This window comes from Bison bison, unplaced genomic scaffold, assembly GCF_000754665.1.
Source record: "Bison bison bison isolate TAMUID 2011002044 unplaced genomic scaffold, Bison_UMD1.0 scf7180017864473, whole genome shotgun sequence".
Lineage (NCBI taxonomy): Eukaryota > Metazoa > Chordata > Mammalia > Artiodactyla > Bovidae > Bison > Bison bison.
Window position 1 is genome coordinate 19,260,792 of NW_011495034.1, and position 17,466 is coordinate 19,278,257.

Below are 17,466 nucleotides of genomic sequence, written 5' to 3' on the forward strand. Positions count from 1 at the left end.
TCTAGGTGAGTGATCACACCATCATGATTATCTGGGTCATGAAGATCTTTTTTGTATAGTTCTTCTGTGAATCCTTGCCACCTCTTCTTAATATCTTCTGCTTCTGTTAGGGCCATACCAATTCTGTCCTATATTGAGCCCTTATTTGCATGAAATGTTCCCTTGGTATTTCTAATTTTCTTGAAGAGATCTCTAGTCTTTCCCATTCTACTATTTCCCTCTATTTCTTTGCACTGATCACTGAAGAAGGTTTCTTATCTCTCCTTGCTATCCTTTGGAACTCTGCATTCAAATGGGTATATCTTTCCTTTTCTCCTTTGCTTTTCACTTCTCTTCTTTTCACAATTATTTGTAAGGTCTCCTCAGAGAGCCATTTTGCTTTTTTGCATTTCTTTTTCATTTCATTTTTTATTTTTACTCCAAGGTCAGGAGCAGTGGCCATGAGGAGATTCCCCACCTCCAAGGTAAGAGAAACCCCAGTAAGACAGTAGGCGCCGAGAGAGGGCATCAGAGGGCAGACAGACTGAAACCACAATCACAGAAATCTCTCCAATCTGATCATATGGACCACTGCCTTGTCTAACTCGAAGAAACTAAGCCATGCCGTGTCGGGCCTCCCAAGATGGATGAGTCATGGTGGAGAGTTCTAACAAAATGTGGTCCACTGGAGAAGGGAATGGCAAACTACTTCAGTATTCTTGCCTTGAGAAGCCCATGAACAGTATGAAAAGGCAAAAAAAATTGGACACTGAAAAATGAACTCCCCAGGTCAGTAGGTGCCCAATATGCTGCTGGAGATCAGTGAAGTAACTCCAGAAATAATGAAGGGACAGAGCCAAAGCAAAACAACACCCAGTTGTGGATGTGACTGGTGATAGAAGCAAGGTCCAATGCTGTAAAGAGCAATAGTGCATAGGAACCTGGAATGTTAGGTCCGTGAATCAAGGCAAATTGGAAGTGGTCAAATAGGAGATGGCAAGAATGAACGTTAACATTCTAGAAATCAGTAAACTTAAATGAACTGAAATGGGTGAATTTAACTCAGATGACCATTACATCTGCTACTGTGGGCAGCAATCCCTTAGAAGAAATGGAGTAGTCATCATAGTCAACAAGAGTCCAAAATGCAGTACTTGGATGCAATCTCAAAAACAACAGAATGATCTATTTGTTTCCAAGGCAAACCATTCAATATCACAGTAATCCAAGTCTATGCCCCGACCAGTAGCACTGAAGAAGCTGAAGTTGAACAGTTCTAGAAAGATCTACAAGACCTTTTAGAACTAACACTCAAAAAAGATGTCCTTTTCATTATAGAGGACTGGAATGCAACAGTTGGAATCAAGAAACACCTGGAATAACAGGCAAATTTGGCCTTGGAGTACAGAATGAAGCAGGGCAAAGGCTAATAGAGTGTTGCCAAGAGAACGCACTGGTCATAGCAAACACCTTCTTCCAACAACACAAGAGAAGGCTCTACACATGGACATCACCAGATGGCCAACACCAAAATCAGCTTGATTATATTTTTTGCAGCCAAAGATGGATAAGTTCTATACAGTCAGCAAAAACAAGACTGGGAGCTGACTGTGGCTCAGATCATGAACTCCTTATTGCCAAATTCAGACTTAAATTGAAGAGGGGAAATCCAATAGACCATTCAGGTATGACCTAAATCAAATCCTGCATGATTATACAGTGGAAGTGAGAAATAGATTTAAGGGACTACATCTGATAGACAGAGTGCCTGATGAACTATGGATGGATGTTTGTGACATTGTACGGGAAACAGGGAGCAAGACCATCCCCAAGAAAAATAAATGCAAAAAGGCAAAATTGCGGTCTGGGGAGGCCTTACAAATAGCTGTGAAGAGAAGAGACACGAAAAGCAAAGGAGAAAAGATGGGCATGAGAAAGGACCATTTCCTGCATCCCTGGGTCCACACCAGCGCTGTATGACGCCGCTGTAGAGTGCCCATATTCTGCCCACAGGGAAACAGGAGACTTCCAGAAACCAGGACAAATCAATCAAATGGCAGATATTTAGGGTCTACAACAGATCAGGGGTCAAATATTTGTGGGCAGCATTAGAACTGCATCCTAGCCCTGCCTCTCCCTGATATGCTGTGTTTCCTTGGGCAAATGCCTTGCCTGCTCTGCACCCAAATCTCTCTGGCGTAAGTGAGGGGAGGATTTCTGTAAGGATTTTGCAGCAGGCACATGCTAAAATTCTGTCAGCAACTCATCACAGGCTGGAACTACAGGCTGCCATCACAGGATATCTAAAATATGGAACATGTGGCTTCCCTGATGGTCCAGTGATTAAGAATCCGCCTGCCAATGCGGGGGACACGAGTTCGATCCCTAATTGGGGAACTAATTACAGCTGTCAAGTGGCAGAGTCAGAGCTCCAAAGAGAACCTCCTGATTTACATCCTGGGGGAGCTTTCCCCATATGACCGAGACAAGCGGGTATAGTATTCATAAAAGAAGAAATTCAACATTTAATATAGGGAAACAGAGTCAATCTCACTAATATTCAAATCAATGCAGAATAAAAAAATAATTTTATAATGACTGTTCAGTATCAAAAAGCCATTTTTAATTGCCCCAAGCATTGCCAAAAATTCAGCTAATGGAGGTTTTCATATGTTAGTTAAATGGGTGCAGTTGGAATATTTCTGAAGGGAAATTTTTAAAAATACTCCAACTCCCAAATATCATATCTTGGAACTTAATCCAAAAATACTTATGAACATGCAGGAAGATTTAGCTACAAGATGTTCAACAGAGTGCTACTTATATTATCAAAAACATCAACAACAATGAAGAATCTCAAATATGAGATGAGGTAAAGAAATTGTGATTCAATACCAAATGAAATAGAGTGACCAAAAATCATATTGTGATATTTAATGATACAGAATGATGTTCATGATATACTTGCATGAACAAAACAGGAATCTAAGTTATCTGTATGGTGTAATATGATACTGTGATATAAGAAGAAATATGCATTTGATCTTCGGCCAGCTTCACTGAATAGCTGTTAAAATCCTTGTATCAGTCATTTCCTGAGTGGTGTATACTATTGGGTGAACAAGGTGATTTGTGGACCATACCTAAGAGCAGGAACCGGTTGCCAGAGAAATAATCACATAATTAGAGAGTAGGAACCTTCTATCACAACCTCCTGAACTCTGGAAAGGGGAGATGGAATGGAGGGGAATGAATCACCGATTATTTCAATCACTATGCCCATATAATGAAGACTCCATGAAAACTCAAAAAGACACATTCAGAGATTGTCCTGCCAAAACAGAAGGCTTTTTTTCTGTATTGTGTGGCATGTGAGATCTTACTTCCCTGACCAGGGATTGAATCCGTTGCAGTGGAAGGGCAGATTCTTAACCTCTGGACAACCAGGGAGGTGGCCACCATGCTGGGTCCTCTGTCAGGGACCTCACCTTACGGATCTCTTCATTTGGCTTGTGGTTTGTATCCTACAATACCCTTCATAATGAACTGGTAATCTAGTGGGGAAACTAGTTTGTTGAGTTCTGTGAGCTGCTCTGGTAAATTACTAGAACCCAGGAAGGGGGTCACAGGAACTTCTGAGTTATAGCCAGTTGGTCAGACACACAGGCGACAACTTGGAATTGGCGTTTGAAGTAGAGGGAGGTTATGTGGGACTGAGCCCTTCACGGATGGAATCTGACGCTATCTCTGGCAAAACCCCGACAGAATTAGGCGAATTGTTGTGCTCCATATGGTGTGCAAGAACTGCTTTTTGATGCGGGAAACACACACACACACACTAGAAGTGGGTAGGGAAAGTTATGTGATTCCATTTAAAGGGAGAAAGTGTACAGCAGGTAAAAGACTGGAAAAGTAGAATCTAAACTGTGAATAGCACTTCTTGCTAGGTGGTGGGACTGTGTGGTTTTCATTTTCTCAACTTTACTCACCTGTACTTCCACACTTTAAAAAAATTACTCAATTTTATTTATTAATATTTGGCTGCACCAGGTCTTCGTCATGGCATGTGGGATTTTTCAGTTGCAGCACAGGAACTCGTAGTTGTGGCACTTGGAATCTAGTTCCCTGACGACGGATTGAGCCCACGCCCTCTACATTGGGAGCATGGAGTCTTAGCCACTGGACTACCAGGGAGGTTCCCTCACTTTTATGTAATAAGTATGTACTACTTATTACTTGTTATCAGGAAAGAAAAAGAATGAATGTTTTTTAAAAGAAAGGGAAGATGGAAGGGAGTAAGGACAGTAGAGAAGAGAAGAAAGGAAAAGAATGTAGCAAGAGGCAGGACCCTGGAAATAATTAGAAATCGCTTGCTGAGATAAATAATACGTGACTCAAAGCTTGCAGACATCTGAGATGCCTTGGGAAGCAGCTGAGCGTCTTCTTTACCCAACTTGGCCAGCTAAGCAGAAAACATCAACAATGGTTCTGCTTATGCCAAGAGAGCAAGACACACTTGGGAGCTGAGAACTTGTGCAATCAACACCCCAAAGCACTACCACCCATACATCTCCTGGCCCACCTTACTCCCCACTATGGTGAAGTTCAAGAAGGAAAAGAAATAGAATTGTGAAAATTAATAAAGGGAAACCTCACTAAAATAAAATGCAGAGATCAGGAGGGGCAGTTCTCAGGAACATACCACTTCACCTCAATACAGATTTCATTAGGTAGAGACAGACTTTGCACCTCTGGCTGGAAGTGACAGGACTTTACTATGAGAAAGATTAACTCTTCCCTTGGCAACAGCTCAGCCAATGAGAGACTGTCGTTCCTCAGCCAATTAAAAGCCACTACATAACAAACTCCCAGTTTCCTCCAGTGGACTTTTTATTTGTAACAGTGCCTCCTACCTTCCCATTGGCCTCTATAAGAGAAAATCCTTTGTTTTACTTGACTTGCATGTGGTTGGCCATAGTTGCATATCCACGATGGCAGTTCTTTGCAGCTCTCAAATAAACCCCTGGTTCTGCTGGAAAAAATCTGGTTGTTTTCTTGTTTTAGGTTAACAGAATCATTACTTTTGAAATCTTTCACCTGCTCCACTTTCTATTTTTTCCCACAGCACTTATCATATTCTGATACATTACATAATCTATGTTTCAATTTGCATACTTCTTACTATCTGTCTGCCCCAGCTACAGTGCAAGCTCCATGAAGGTGGGATCTTTGTTCTGGTCACTAATGGATTCCAGGAAACTAGAAGATACCTGGGAAAGTTGCTCAATAAATATTAGTTGAATAAAGGGCTCTAGAAAGCTATGAGAGTTCTGGAAGATTGATAAGGATCTGCAATATCTTGAAGATTCCAGGACGAAGTATGAGCCACTCATAGGACTGCCTTGGCTCCTTCCTGCATCCCTTTGAGACTAACATCCCCACTGAAAAATGCAAAAGCCACACCCCTGACTTACATGGGAGGGTGAGAGGTGGTATTCTTCACAAAGGTCCATGGTTCTGCAGGCTGTGGCGGAGCAAACCTCAAGGATCCAAGAGGAGGCTTGGCAAAAGGGACTCCCAGGAAAACGGCCACAGGCTGAGCAAATCCTTTTAAGCTGACATGTTTCCCCAGGACTCTGCCCTGAGCGGTGTCCACGACAGGCGATGAAGGCGGCAGCCCTGCTGGACATCGGGAGGAAGTGAGGCCTCGTCAGTGGTGATGGTGACCTGGAGTCTGCGTGGATTTTGTTACCTTTCTCACGTGATCTTTAATGTCCTCTCAACTCTCTAAGCCTCAGTTTCTTCTTATATAAGAGAGGGTGAAGCTAACTGTCCTTCCTAACTCACAGGGATATCTGAAGGAATGAATTGCAATTGGAGGAGTAACAGCATCACATCAGACACAAACGCATGAAGAAGAGCTGCTGGGAATGAAGATGGCACTCAGTCTCCACACTTAGGAGCCTCTGGAATCAACCACCCACTGGATCCCGGCCGTGAGCTGCACGTTGGATGAGAGGATGAGCAAGAGGCGGCTGCTCTTCTCAGACATCTGACCTTACGTGGAGAATGAGCACACGCATACCTGACCCTCCTGTGGGGACAAGTGGTCCCTGTCCTGGGAGAATTACTGATTAAGGTCCCATAGGAGACAGAAGAGGGAGCGAGGCCCTCTGACTGCTGGCTTCATGGAAGCAGTGACCTCGAATCTGGGACTTGCAGTGGTGGAAGAGTGACCCCGGGAGGTGGAAGAGAGGGTATAAAGGTATAAAGAGAGACGAGATTGTGCAGAGGGGAGGCTCTGAGACAGCAAAGCACAACGCCTGCCTGAGGAAGAGCGATGGGTCTTCCTCATGACTCCAGGAAGAGTCATGGGGGTGGAGCATGATCCTGGAAGGTTCAAGGCTGGGAGAGTCCCAAATACCAGGCCAACCATTCTGGCTTTTTTTAGGGGGTAAGAGCAACAGAGAACTGTGCTGGAGTAAGAGAGAGACAATCAGCTTGAAGAGGCTCCTTCCGATGACTCTGAGCAGGGTCATCACAGGGAGCGAGACTTGGGGTCACGTTCCGTCTGTCCCATTCCCGTGAGCAGGCGGTTTTTTCTCACTGAGCTCAAATGTGTCTCCTGCACTTGCCAGATCAGGCCTGGTCCTTCCTGCTTGGGGACATCCTGCACTTTCATGAGGCAGGTGGTCTTAGTATGACCCCTGTTCATGCTTGTCCCTCAAGTCCTCTCTTGTCTATCTTCAACACCTGCATCCTAACAGGAAATGATTTCCAGGCTCTCTCCCTCCCAATTGTTCCCCTTTAGATACAGACGAAAGGCCAACCTCTCTCTCAAAGTGTGTGGCCAGAACAGAGAAGAATAACCCAGATCTGGTTTATGGACACATCCAAAGACAGCCTTCAAGAGAGATGAAGTGGACAGACGCCCGACTGGCAAGAGTGAAAATGTGGGTGTTGGGTTGAGAGGCACAGGCAATGGTGGTGACAGCAGAGGTTGACACTTGGTTACATGTTTGTGCATAGAGCACTCACTAGGTACCACGTGGGGACCCTAATCAGAAAAACCTGGCTAGGGAGACACCATTATGTCCATTTTAGAGATGAGGTAACCGAGGAAATGGAGGAAGCCAGTACGGCCTTTCTAAAGGTGGTAATTGTATGGACCTGCCCGGGTAAACCAGCTGTAAGGGGATAATCAGCTTCTAATGTGCTTCTTAGTCAGTGCTTCCCCTTGGTTCTGGGCCTCTCACAGTGTCACAGAGCCAGGAGGAAGACAAAACCCAGTGGAGGCTGGGCTGTCAGAGCACTGATGGCCAGAGCACTGGCTCTGGACTCAGGAGATAGAGAGAATTCACAATGTGATTTTCCAGCTGACCTTGGCATGTACATTTCCCTCCCTGAGCCTCAGTTTTTCCATCTATAAAATGGTGCAGATGCATCTGAGGTCCCTTGCTACGTTCTTGTCTTAACCATGTCCTCTATGTTCTATACTCTTATGCTTTGACACCTGCAGCCTTGCTGATTCTGGGGGGACTGCCCTTCCCAGAGTTAACCAATCCCTAGAGATAGGAACAAACTTCCCCTTCCAGCCTGCTGTAGCCTGAACCCCAGTTCCCTTCTTAGTCAGACCCTCTATTGAGTAACTATCACCCTGCCCCAATCACTCCATTGCAAAATACCTGAAAACTGTGCATACTCCCTAACCTGCTGACATTTCTACCTTGGAACTCCCAAACCTGCCTATCCTGTCTCACCTCTGTCTTTGCCATCAGCGACCAAGATAAAGGCCTTAATCCCAATTTCTTTTTATTGCCTCTGCCTAGAGACATACCCCTGTCTTCATAACCTGCACCACCATGGTAAGGCCATGCCCTCTTCTTCAGGTAAATGTGTCTTAATCATCTTTTCAGTGGCAGTTGGCTCCTTAGCCTGTGGCTGCTGCTGCTGCTAAGTCGCTTCAGTCGTGTCCGACTCTGTGCGACCCCATAGACGGCAGCCCACCAGGCTCCCCCGTCCCTGGGATTCTCCAGGCAAGAACACTGGAGTAGGTTGCCATTTCCTTCTCCAATGCATGAAAGTGAAAAGTGAAAGTGAAGTCGCTCAGTCGTGTCTGACTCTTAGCGACCCCATGGACTGCAGCCCACCAAGCTCCTCCATCGATGGGATTTTCCAGGCAAGCGTACTGGAGTGGGGTGCCATTGCCTTCTCCGGCTCCTTACCCTACTTGCCAGTATAGGTAGATGTAAGAGACGTGGGTTCAACCGCTGGGTTGGGAAGATCCCCCGGAGTAGGAAATGGCAACCCACTCCAGAAGTCTTGCCTGGAGAATCCCATGAACAGAGGAGCCAGGAGGGCTACAGTCTATAGCGTTTCACAGAGTCTGACACAACTGAAGGGACTTAGACACACACTCCTGATCTGTGGGCCCCAGGATAGCCCAAACTTTCTGTTAATACACTGTCTTTGAAAACAACTCCTTTATCTCTTTTTTCACTTTCTCTATTTCAGGCACTCTTTAGAAGCAACAGCCCATTTCCAACTCACAACAGCCCACTGAGGTAGATACAGTTGTCACCCCCATTTTCGAAATGCAAAACCAAGGCCCAGAAAAGGGACATAACTTGTCTAAGAACACACAGCTACTAAGTGCTGAGCCGCGACGGCTACCCACACCGCTGTCTCCAGAGCCGGTATTAATATTCTCGTAAAGGCTTCCTGGGTGGCTCAGTGGAAAGATTCCACCTGCAGTGCAGGAGACGTGGGTTCCATCCCTGGGTGCAGAAGATCCCCTGAAGAAGGAAACGGCAAGGCATTCCAATATTCTTCCCTCGGAAATCCCATAGAGAGATGAGCCTGGCGGGCTGAATGGGGTCTCAAAAGAGTCAGACAGGACTTAGCCAAAAAAAAACAAAGACCCCTTCCAGGATTCTGGTAAGGTCCTGCTCCATATCTGCATTAACAATCAAGAGGGAAAGACATGGAGGAGCTCACCAAAGTCCTCGGAGGGATGTGGGAGGTGAGCTCGTTGGCTTCCTCTGCAGTGGTGGCCCGCAGCCGAGTCTAGGGTGTGCTCCGTCCCCTGCATCTCCTGCTGCGAAACACGGGCTGGGCTACACCATCCAAGTTCACAGAGCCCGTGCTGCTGCAGAGCCTGGCCTGTCACTACTTTGTCCCATGCTCATCTCCTCCCCCATGTTCCCCAAAAGGATTTCCAAAGAAGCCCTGGCTATCTGCATTCAGGAGGACTCACCCCAAGCTGTGAAAGTAGAGATGGAGGTCAGAACCAGCGCAAAGAGCCACATCGTGGAAAGACAGCTGCTCCTGTGTCCACAGGTCTCTGCCCTGCTCAGAGGGCTGTTTCACTCTGGGACCAAAGCTCCCTCCGCAAGCTCCCACTCCAGCAGCTCAATAACAGGAAAACTGGCCTCCCTTCCTTGAGGGTGGTTGGGGCGTGTGAGCCACGCCCACCAAGACTTTGCCCTCTTTTAAATCAAGAACCCAGACCTACTTCTCTAATTACAGGTAGCCACAGACACTTCAATTTGTTTCCTAAGTGCGTCTCCCTTCCTGGACTCTAAGCTTAGTGCTCTGTGAGATTCCCAGGGCAGGAACAAGCAGACAGAGGCGTTCAGACAAGGGGAGCCTTTGGTCTGGGGCCCTCAGAACAACTGGATAACTTGTAGAGCGACACCAAGCCCCATAGCCGCCCAGCTAGAGAATTAAGGGGCTTATTTCAGAGCTCCATGTTCTTATTTTGGAAGCATCTTGAAATTTATCCAGTCACCCTTCGGATGCCCAGATTAAGTTTACAGTGTTCCCGCCAAGTGACTCAGCCTCCTGCTGCACAGCTCCAACGATCTTTGGAGGGAATGTTATTACAGTAAAGGGACTCCACCACTCCATCATCTTGGGCTGTAATTATTCATTCATCCATCCATCCCTCCACCCTTCCTTCCATTTATCATTATTTCATTTATGCATTCATTCTCCAAACATTTACCAAATGCCTGGCTCTATGCTAAGTGATTTTCATCTTTCCAGGTGGCACTAGTGGCAAAGAATCCACCTGCTAGAGAGGGAGATGCCAGTTTGATCACTGGGTCGGGAAATCCCCTGGAGGAGGGCATGGCCACTGACTCCAGTATTCTGGCATGGAGAGTCCCATCAACAGAGGAGCCTCGGCAGGCTACAGTCCATAAGGTCTCAAAGAGTCGGACACGACTGAAGCGACTTACCATGCATGCCAAGTATTATGGAGACAAAGATAAATCTAAGACATGGTCCATCTCCTGGAGGAATCACCATATAATAGATAAGACAGAGGCAGGGAGAGGTGATAGGTGGGTTGCAATGCAGTGTGGCAGCAACAAAATAGAGGGATGCAGAGTGCTCTGAGCACACCTGTGACCGTGCTCTTATCTTCTAGGGGAAAGAGGAAGATGCTCAAAGCCCATATAATAGAATCACTATATGTCCAGTAAATGGGACATTCTCTAAGTACACTCTGGTATAGCCAGCTAAGGCAACACTGTTCTTTCACTCAATCTAGTGATGCACACCTCTGTTTCTTAACAGGGAAAGGCAGTCATGATCTATTGTTAAGGGGACAAACACCTATAATACAGTTGTGACTCCATTAGGATACTGTTTGGCAGTTCCTCAAAAATCACACACAGGGACTTCCCTGCTGTCCAGTGGCTAAGACTCCACTGCCGGTGGAATGGGTTTGATCCTTGGTCACAGAACTAAGATCCTGTATGCCATGTGGTGTGGCAAAAATTTTTTTCTAAAATATTGAACACAGAGTCATCATATTACCCAGCAATTCCACTCCATATGTCCCAGCAAAAACTTGTACACAAGTAGCAGCGATTTATAAGGGCCAAAGTAGAAAAAATCAAATGTACAGGAACTGATTAATGGACAAATGAAATAATATCTGTCTGTACAATGCAGTATTATTGAGCCGTAAAAAAAATGAAGTACTGGTACATGCTAAAGAGGAATGAACCTTGAAAATACTGCATATTGTGCTAATGAAAGAAGCCAGATATGAAAGGACAGATATTGTATGATTCTATTTATATGAAATGTCCAGATTAAGCAAATCCGTAGAGCAAGAAAGTAGTACAAAGTTTGCTGAGTGCCTGGGGTTTGGGGGGCAGGGAATGATGTGTGAGTGCTACTGGGTAGAGGCTTCTCTTTGAGGTGATGTCCTGGGATTATATAGTGGTGATGGTTGCACAACTCTGAGTATACTGAAAAACCACTGAACTGTAAGCCTTAAAAAGGTGAATTCTGAACTTCCCTGGAGGTCCAATAGTTAAGGCTATGCAGCGGGTGTGGGCTCAACTGCTGGTGGGAGAATTAAGATCTCACATGTCACATGGTGTGGTCAAAAATGAAGAAAACAAATGTTTAAAAAGATTTATTTTCTGGTGTGTGGATTATCTTTCATTAATGAGATATTTTAATAATCTAGTCTTCCTGAAGGCTCAGTGGGTAAGGAATCCTCCTGCACTACAAAAGACACAGGAGACACGGATATGATCTCTGGTTCCGGAAGATCCCCTGGAGGAGGAAATGGCAACCCACTCCAGTATTCTTGCCTGAGAAATCTGTGGACAGAGGAGCCTGGAGGGAAATACTTTACAAATGCCCCACTGTGAGACCAAACATGCCTGAGATGCTGTGCTTGGCATCCCCAGAGGGAACATCAGTCTTGGCTTGGCCAGTTCCAGTGACAAGACACCCGTTTTCCCTGAGAGCTCCTTGTGCTGACTTGGCTCTGAATCTTTGAAAGTTCCTCCCTAAGTCAGGCTGGAGTCCACCCTTCCTTGAAAATTCAGCCCTTTGCTACCTGAAAGTCACAAAGTGATTTAGGTTTGGAGGGACTTTCCAGTCTCTTTTCTAGCAAAAGCAAGTGTACCTGAGACTTGGTTCCAGATAGAGAACTTCATACCTTCCTCTGCAGGGTGATGGCTTTTCTGCAGTTTGAAGGGCCTGGTGCTTGTGTGCTAAGTGGCTTCAGTCCTGCAACTCTGTGGACTGTAGCCTGTCAGGGTCCTATGTGCTAAGTGCTGCTGCTGCTGCTGCTGCTGCTAAGTCGCTTCAGTCGTGTCCGACTCTGTGCGACCCCATAGACTGGTAATCAATTCCGGTGTTTCGCCCCCTGGCGGTTGCCGGAGGGACTCGCTATTTGATGTTCAAGAAAAAGGGGAGTCACGTGGCTCAGAAGTCAGGTCTCAGATTGCCTACAGGTGCTCTTTGTGAAGAGCCAGCCTGTGCTGAGTGCATGGGTTGGGGGTCAGGCATCCTTGTTCACAGGCACCTTGTCACTTCCTGACAGAGGCAAGTTACTGATACACTCTGGAATTCCATTTCCTCTTTCCTATAAAGAAGATAATAAGACTTCACTTGGGGGTTCAGTGGTAAAGAATCCTCCTGCCAATGCAGGAGACATGGGTGGGATCCTTGATCTGGGAAGATCCCACATGCCACGGAGCATCCAAGCCTGTGAGCCACAACTCTTGAGCCTGTTCTCCCCCACAAGAGAAACCACTGCAATGAGAAGCCTGCACATTGTAACTAGAGAAAGCACATACTCAGCAACGAAGGCCCAGAACAGCCAAATATAAATAAATAAATAATTTAAAAGATGACATTTCTATGTGGGGGAATAAATGAGACAGTGGCTTGATTCCTAGCACAGGCTACCTGAACAGCATCCATTATGATCTCTCTATCCACACTGCCATTAATGCAGCTCCCAATAAGCCCCTGGAGAAAGGCTCATTGGTTTGCAACCATGCTTAGGGTGAGGCCACAGACAGATAGAAACTTTGCTTATCCAGTGTCCCTAGAGCCTGTGCATGTCTTTCAATAAGCCCCACAGAATAAGTCACTGTACCATCATTTGAGCAAACTCAATGAACCTGCATGGTCTGGAGTGACTGCTAGTACTGACAAGTAAAGCAACTTGCCTAAGGTCACATAGCCCATAGTCAGAGGGCTGAATCTAAACCACGCTGTCTCATCGCCTGGCCTTGCCATGCTGTGTTGATGATGGTGCCACTGGATGCTGACCCTGCCTCTCCTTATTCAGAGCTGCACCGGTGCTCAGAGACAGTCCAGTTGTGCTCCTGGCTGGAGAGACGGGAGGATGAGGCCAGAGAGCTCACCGAGTATGCAGAGGGTTCTGACAACCACCTCAGTACTTCCCCCCAGGTGTTCATGTCCTCACCTGTCCTGGGATGACATAGTGGGGGTTATCTTGTGGGGGGTGAGGGTAGGAGGCTGCAGTCAGCATGCAAGAGTGTCAGTCCAACCTGTGTCACTTAGTCACATAACCTCTCTGTGCCTCAGTCATCTCTGCTCTAAAGCACAAAATAATAGTGTCTGGCTCTTAGGATGAAAGAATGTAATATATGTGCAGACTGACATAATATGTTTAGTGAGTATCTATAATGTCAGCTATTTATTTACTATTATTATTAACATAGGAGCCATTTTCCTCCTTCCAGACAATCAAGTGGGGACAGGAGGCTTAGCTCTGGGTTCTGTGTCATCCATATCAACCCTGTGAGCATGTGACCAGTTCCTCTGAGAGGGCTGCCCTCCATTCAGGAAAAGAGGCATTGACCCTGGAGATAGAAGGCCATGAACAAGGCAGTGTGGGTCCTCCTAACAGATACTGAAGGATCCTGCCCTTTCTGCTGTCACCTGCCTCAGGGTTTCCTTACCATTTTCTTTTGAATGATTCTTACATATATTATATGAAATTAATATACATTTTCTTACATATATGGGAAAAAAAAACCCTTGACCACTAGTGAAAAAGAGAATCAGTAGGTAACCAGAACATCATATATACATTTCTTTTCTTTCTCACATGTGACTCCCAGGATTGAGCCTTACACAGTGAGAAGTGCTGAAGACATAGTTCTGGGCTAAAGAGAAGCTTTCTCACTTTCCACGAGGAAGTGGGGAAAAAAAAAAAAATACAGAAGTAGGGCATTCCCTCCCAGCACCATCAGCCTGCCTGAGTAGCCTCCTTGTACTGTGCAGAGTTTTGCCTTTGAGAAAGGCCATCCTAACTAGTATTTCCCTCAGGGTTGCTGTGAGAATTCAAAGAGCAAAAGCAATTAACAAGGCTTGGTACAGACTCCAGGGCGTGTACTGGAGTCTGACAGGGTAATACCCACTGGTCTTTCTTATTGAATGCCAGGTCTGCCTGTCTCCAGGGGGGCATCCTATAGGGAACCTGCATGCTGGAGTGGAAAGGCCCCGTTACAGTTGAGGGAAGCCGCTGGAAAACTGAGGCAAAGGGGCGCCTGGAGAAACGCGCCACTGTCTCTTCAGAAAAGGAAAACGGAAGTGAGGACCAGAGGCCTAAGGAAATGTGGGTCGTGGAGCAGTTACAGGAGACGTTACAGGAAAACCGCTGCGAAAGGACCGTTGTGGAGACCGAGGCAGGCCATGCCTGGGGACCCCGGGGAAGGGGAAATGGTGGCGAGGGTCACCTTCACCTTGGGTCTGGGGCACCACTCCCCGGCCTCAGCCGAGCGGGACACCAGCGAGCTGGAGGCGGGGGTGGTTCACTGGCTCCAGGCAAGGGCGACCAGGAGGCCGGCGGCGCGGGGTCTGTGGCTGGAAAGCCGCGAGGACACAGGAGCCCTGTTCCTAGACGCCCGGGAACAAGTGGCTGCTCACGTGGCGAACACGGGGACGGGCGGCCGGGGAGGCTGGGACAGCGCTTACCGCTGGGCACAGGGGCTCTGGGCTCAGCCGGTACCCAAGTGGAGCCGCGCGCTCCGCGCGCTCGGCCCGGGCGCTGCGGCGGGGCTGGCGCAGGGGGCGGGGCCTCTGCGGCGGCCCCTCCCCTCCGAACGCGGGACTGGCTCTGGGCTCCAAGGCCTCCCACAGGACCAGTGGGTCTGCTTCACCACTGCTTTGGACCTTGGACCTCGCCTTTCCTCTTGATGGACCCCAAGTGCTCCTGCCCCACTGGTGAGGGACCCCTGGAATTGAGCCCTACTGATGTCTGCTTCGCAGGCACAGGACGTGACAGAGGGTCCCTAGGGTTGCAGAAGGGAGTGTGTGGAGTTTGATCGCAGAGGGACCCCTGTCACTTGCTTCTCCAGGAATGTCTTCCTAGCCCGGCTCCTAAGAGCATTTCAGGCGCCCTTGGCCTCCATTCTAAATCTCAGGGCACGGAGGCGCCAGACTGTACCTCTTGTCCTCACCCAAGGGATCAGGGGACAGCTAGACTGGGACCCAGTGCTGGGGGGAGACCTTGGAGCTGCCGCGCCTTGATGGCAGGAGGGGGCGTAGTGCCTCTTGGGGTTCAGGACATAGACCTGACCCCCAGCCCAGTCAACCTGGGCTGGGTCTGGAGCCTGGGACCAAGGGGATTTACTTTCCTGGGACCTGGAGCAAGGAGCTGGGGTTTCTCTATCTGCCTGAGTGGGCTGGGAGCTCCAGCGCTGATGCTGACCCAGGAGGAGGGGGAGGGGGCCCTGCTGATGTCTGCGGTGGCTCCTCCTTCCCCCCTGCTCACTGCTGGCCTTTCCCACCCGGGCAGGCAGCTCCTGCACCTGCAAGGCCTGCAGATGGCCCTCCTGCAAGAAGAGTGAGTGCGGGCCCTCCTCTGGGAACGCGGGGTCTGGGCTGAGTCCAAGGAGGGACCTGGAGCTCAGCAGGTGGGAGCAGGACACTGACCAGACTTCCTGGCACCTGCCTCACCAGGAACAAATTACCAATCATGAGATGACATGGTGCCCGGTAGGGGTGAGGCCGAGGATGTTGCACTCGGCCATCATGAGTGCCCATCCCACCTATGTCCCTGCCAGGTGACATCACCTCTCTGCTCAGTCTCCTCCTCTGTGACAGGTACAGCAATAGCTCCTGATTATTTTAGAATTTAACTTTAGGCAACAAACTTAAGAATTTAATAAGACTGAAGTATTTAAGAGATGGACAGTCTTAGAATGCACACACTGAGCAACCAAACTATCAGATATTCTTATCATATTACAGGAGATATTTTTCAACGTCCAAACCAATAACCCAGGGCTGCTGTTCATGGCTGTGTGTCCTGTGTCATCCTCAAAAACTACGTGTGATTGTGCCATTGTCCAGAGAGGGCTATCATCTTTTCCACAAAGGAGGAGCTGGCAGTAGTGATGTAAAGCCACAATCGAGGCTGTCCCTGTTCTCCTGAGAGATGCAGGAGGATACCTACATTCCTGCTATCACTTGTACTAGGATTTTACCGAACACTTTCTATCTCTATACAAAATTTTAAAATTTTCCTTTCACTCAGCTACAATAGGTCTTACCCAGGGCCCCAAGGGAAGTGGGTATGCTGGTCTTTCAGTGGTTTGGGGATGTTATTTTTTAAGGGAGAAGTGTCTGAGCAGGGCTTCAATCCTGCATTCCTGAGGCAGGTTTTCACTGATCTTACTACCTGCTGGGCATCCCTGGTGGCTCAGTGGCAAAGAACCCACCTGCCGATGCAGAAGACAAGGCTTTAATCCCTGGGTCAGGAAGATCCTCTGGGGAAGGCAATGGCAACCCACTCCAGTATTCTTGCCTGAAAAGCCTCACGGACAGAGGAGCCTGGGGGGCTATAGTCCATGGACTCACGAAGAGTCGGACATGACTTGCAGACTGAACAGAAGCAACTGTCACCAGTATTTCTCATGGGTCCCTGATAGAGGTCCAGAGAAGGGCCTGCCGTCAGTGTAAACTCCCCTGTGGGTTAGTGGCTCCTGAGGATTGTATACTCTGATACTCACCACAGTTGGCCTCTAGCCTCGATTCACGTTTTAGAGTCACTGTACTTACACACACAGTGACTCCATATTCCACCTGTCAGCAGACAGTCAGCCAGTGTTCATGTCCCATCTCTCTTCCACAGTGCCCGTCTTCCTTCAGACTTCAGGGTAATTGCCCTGCAACCTCTTTGAATGAATCAGAAATAGTCATGAAACTGGGAATAATCTGGATTTTTCCTGCAGAAATGGTGGCCGTAACATTCTTAGAGACTTCTACATCCCAGGAGAAGCCAGAAATCACCCCAGGCATTCTGAAAGACAGTTTTCAGGTGACACTTCAGGGACTCCCTCCAAGGTGGTCACTGCTTGGCCCTGATGTGGTCCAGGCCGCAGAGAGGGTTCATATGAGTTGTTGGAAGAGATGGCCCCAGGGAGGGGCCTAGAGGACAATACATAAGTTGAAGAAAGCATTATAGACCTGTGGGAGGGCCAGTAAGGGCCAGGCAGCCATGCCACATGTCGCCATGCCCCGTCCCCCTCTTTCCCACTCCAGGACATCCTCAGTCTGTGTCGCCTTCATCTCTACAGGCAGCTCCGCATGGAGGAGGGGGACACAGCACTCTGGTCCCCCACATCCTCTCATTGGAGTTGTGGATGGCCCAGAGGCGTGGAGCAGATGCAGCAGCCCCCTCAGCACCTCCCA

At 47.9% G+C, this 17,466-nt stretch overlaps 1 protein-coding gene across 1 annotated transcript in view; it reads right to left on the reverse strand.

Annotated features, from left to right (window-relative positions):
- The window catches only part of LOC105004384 (liver carboxylesterase-like), a 32,118-nt gene extending 22,743 nt beyond the window's left edge, over window positions 1-9,375 (reverse strand). Inside the window, 2 exon segments of the mRNA XM_010861974.1 lie at window positions 5,443-5,658; window positions 9,236-9,375. Of these exon segments, the coding sequence (XP_010860276.1) occupies window positions 5,443-5,658; window positions 9,236-9,287 (268 nt within the window). The 5' untranslated portion in view covers window positions 9,288-9,375.
- Between the last annotated feature and the right edge of the window lie 8,091 nt (window positions 9,376-17,466).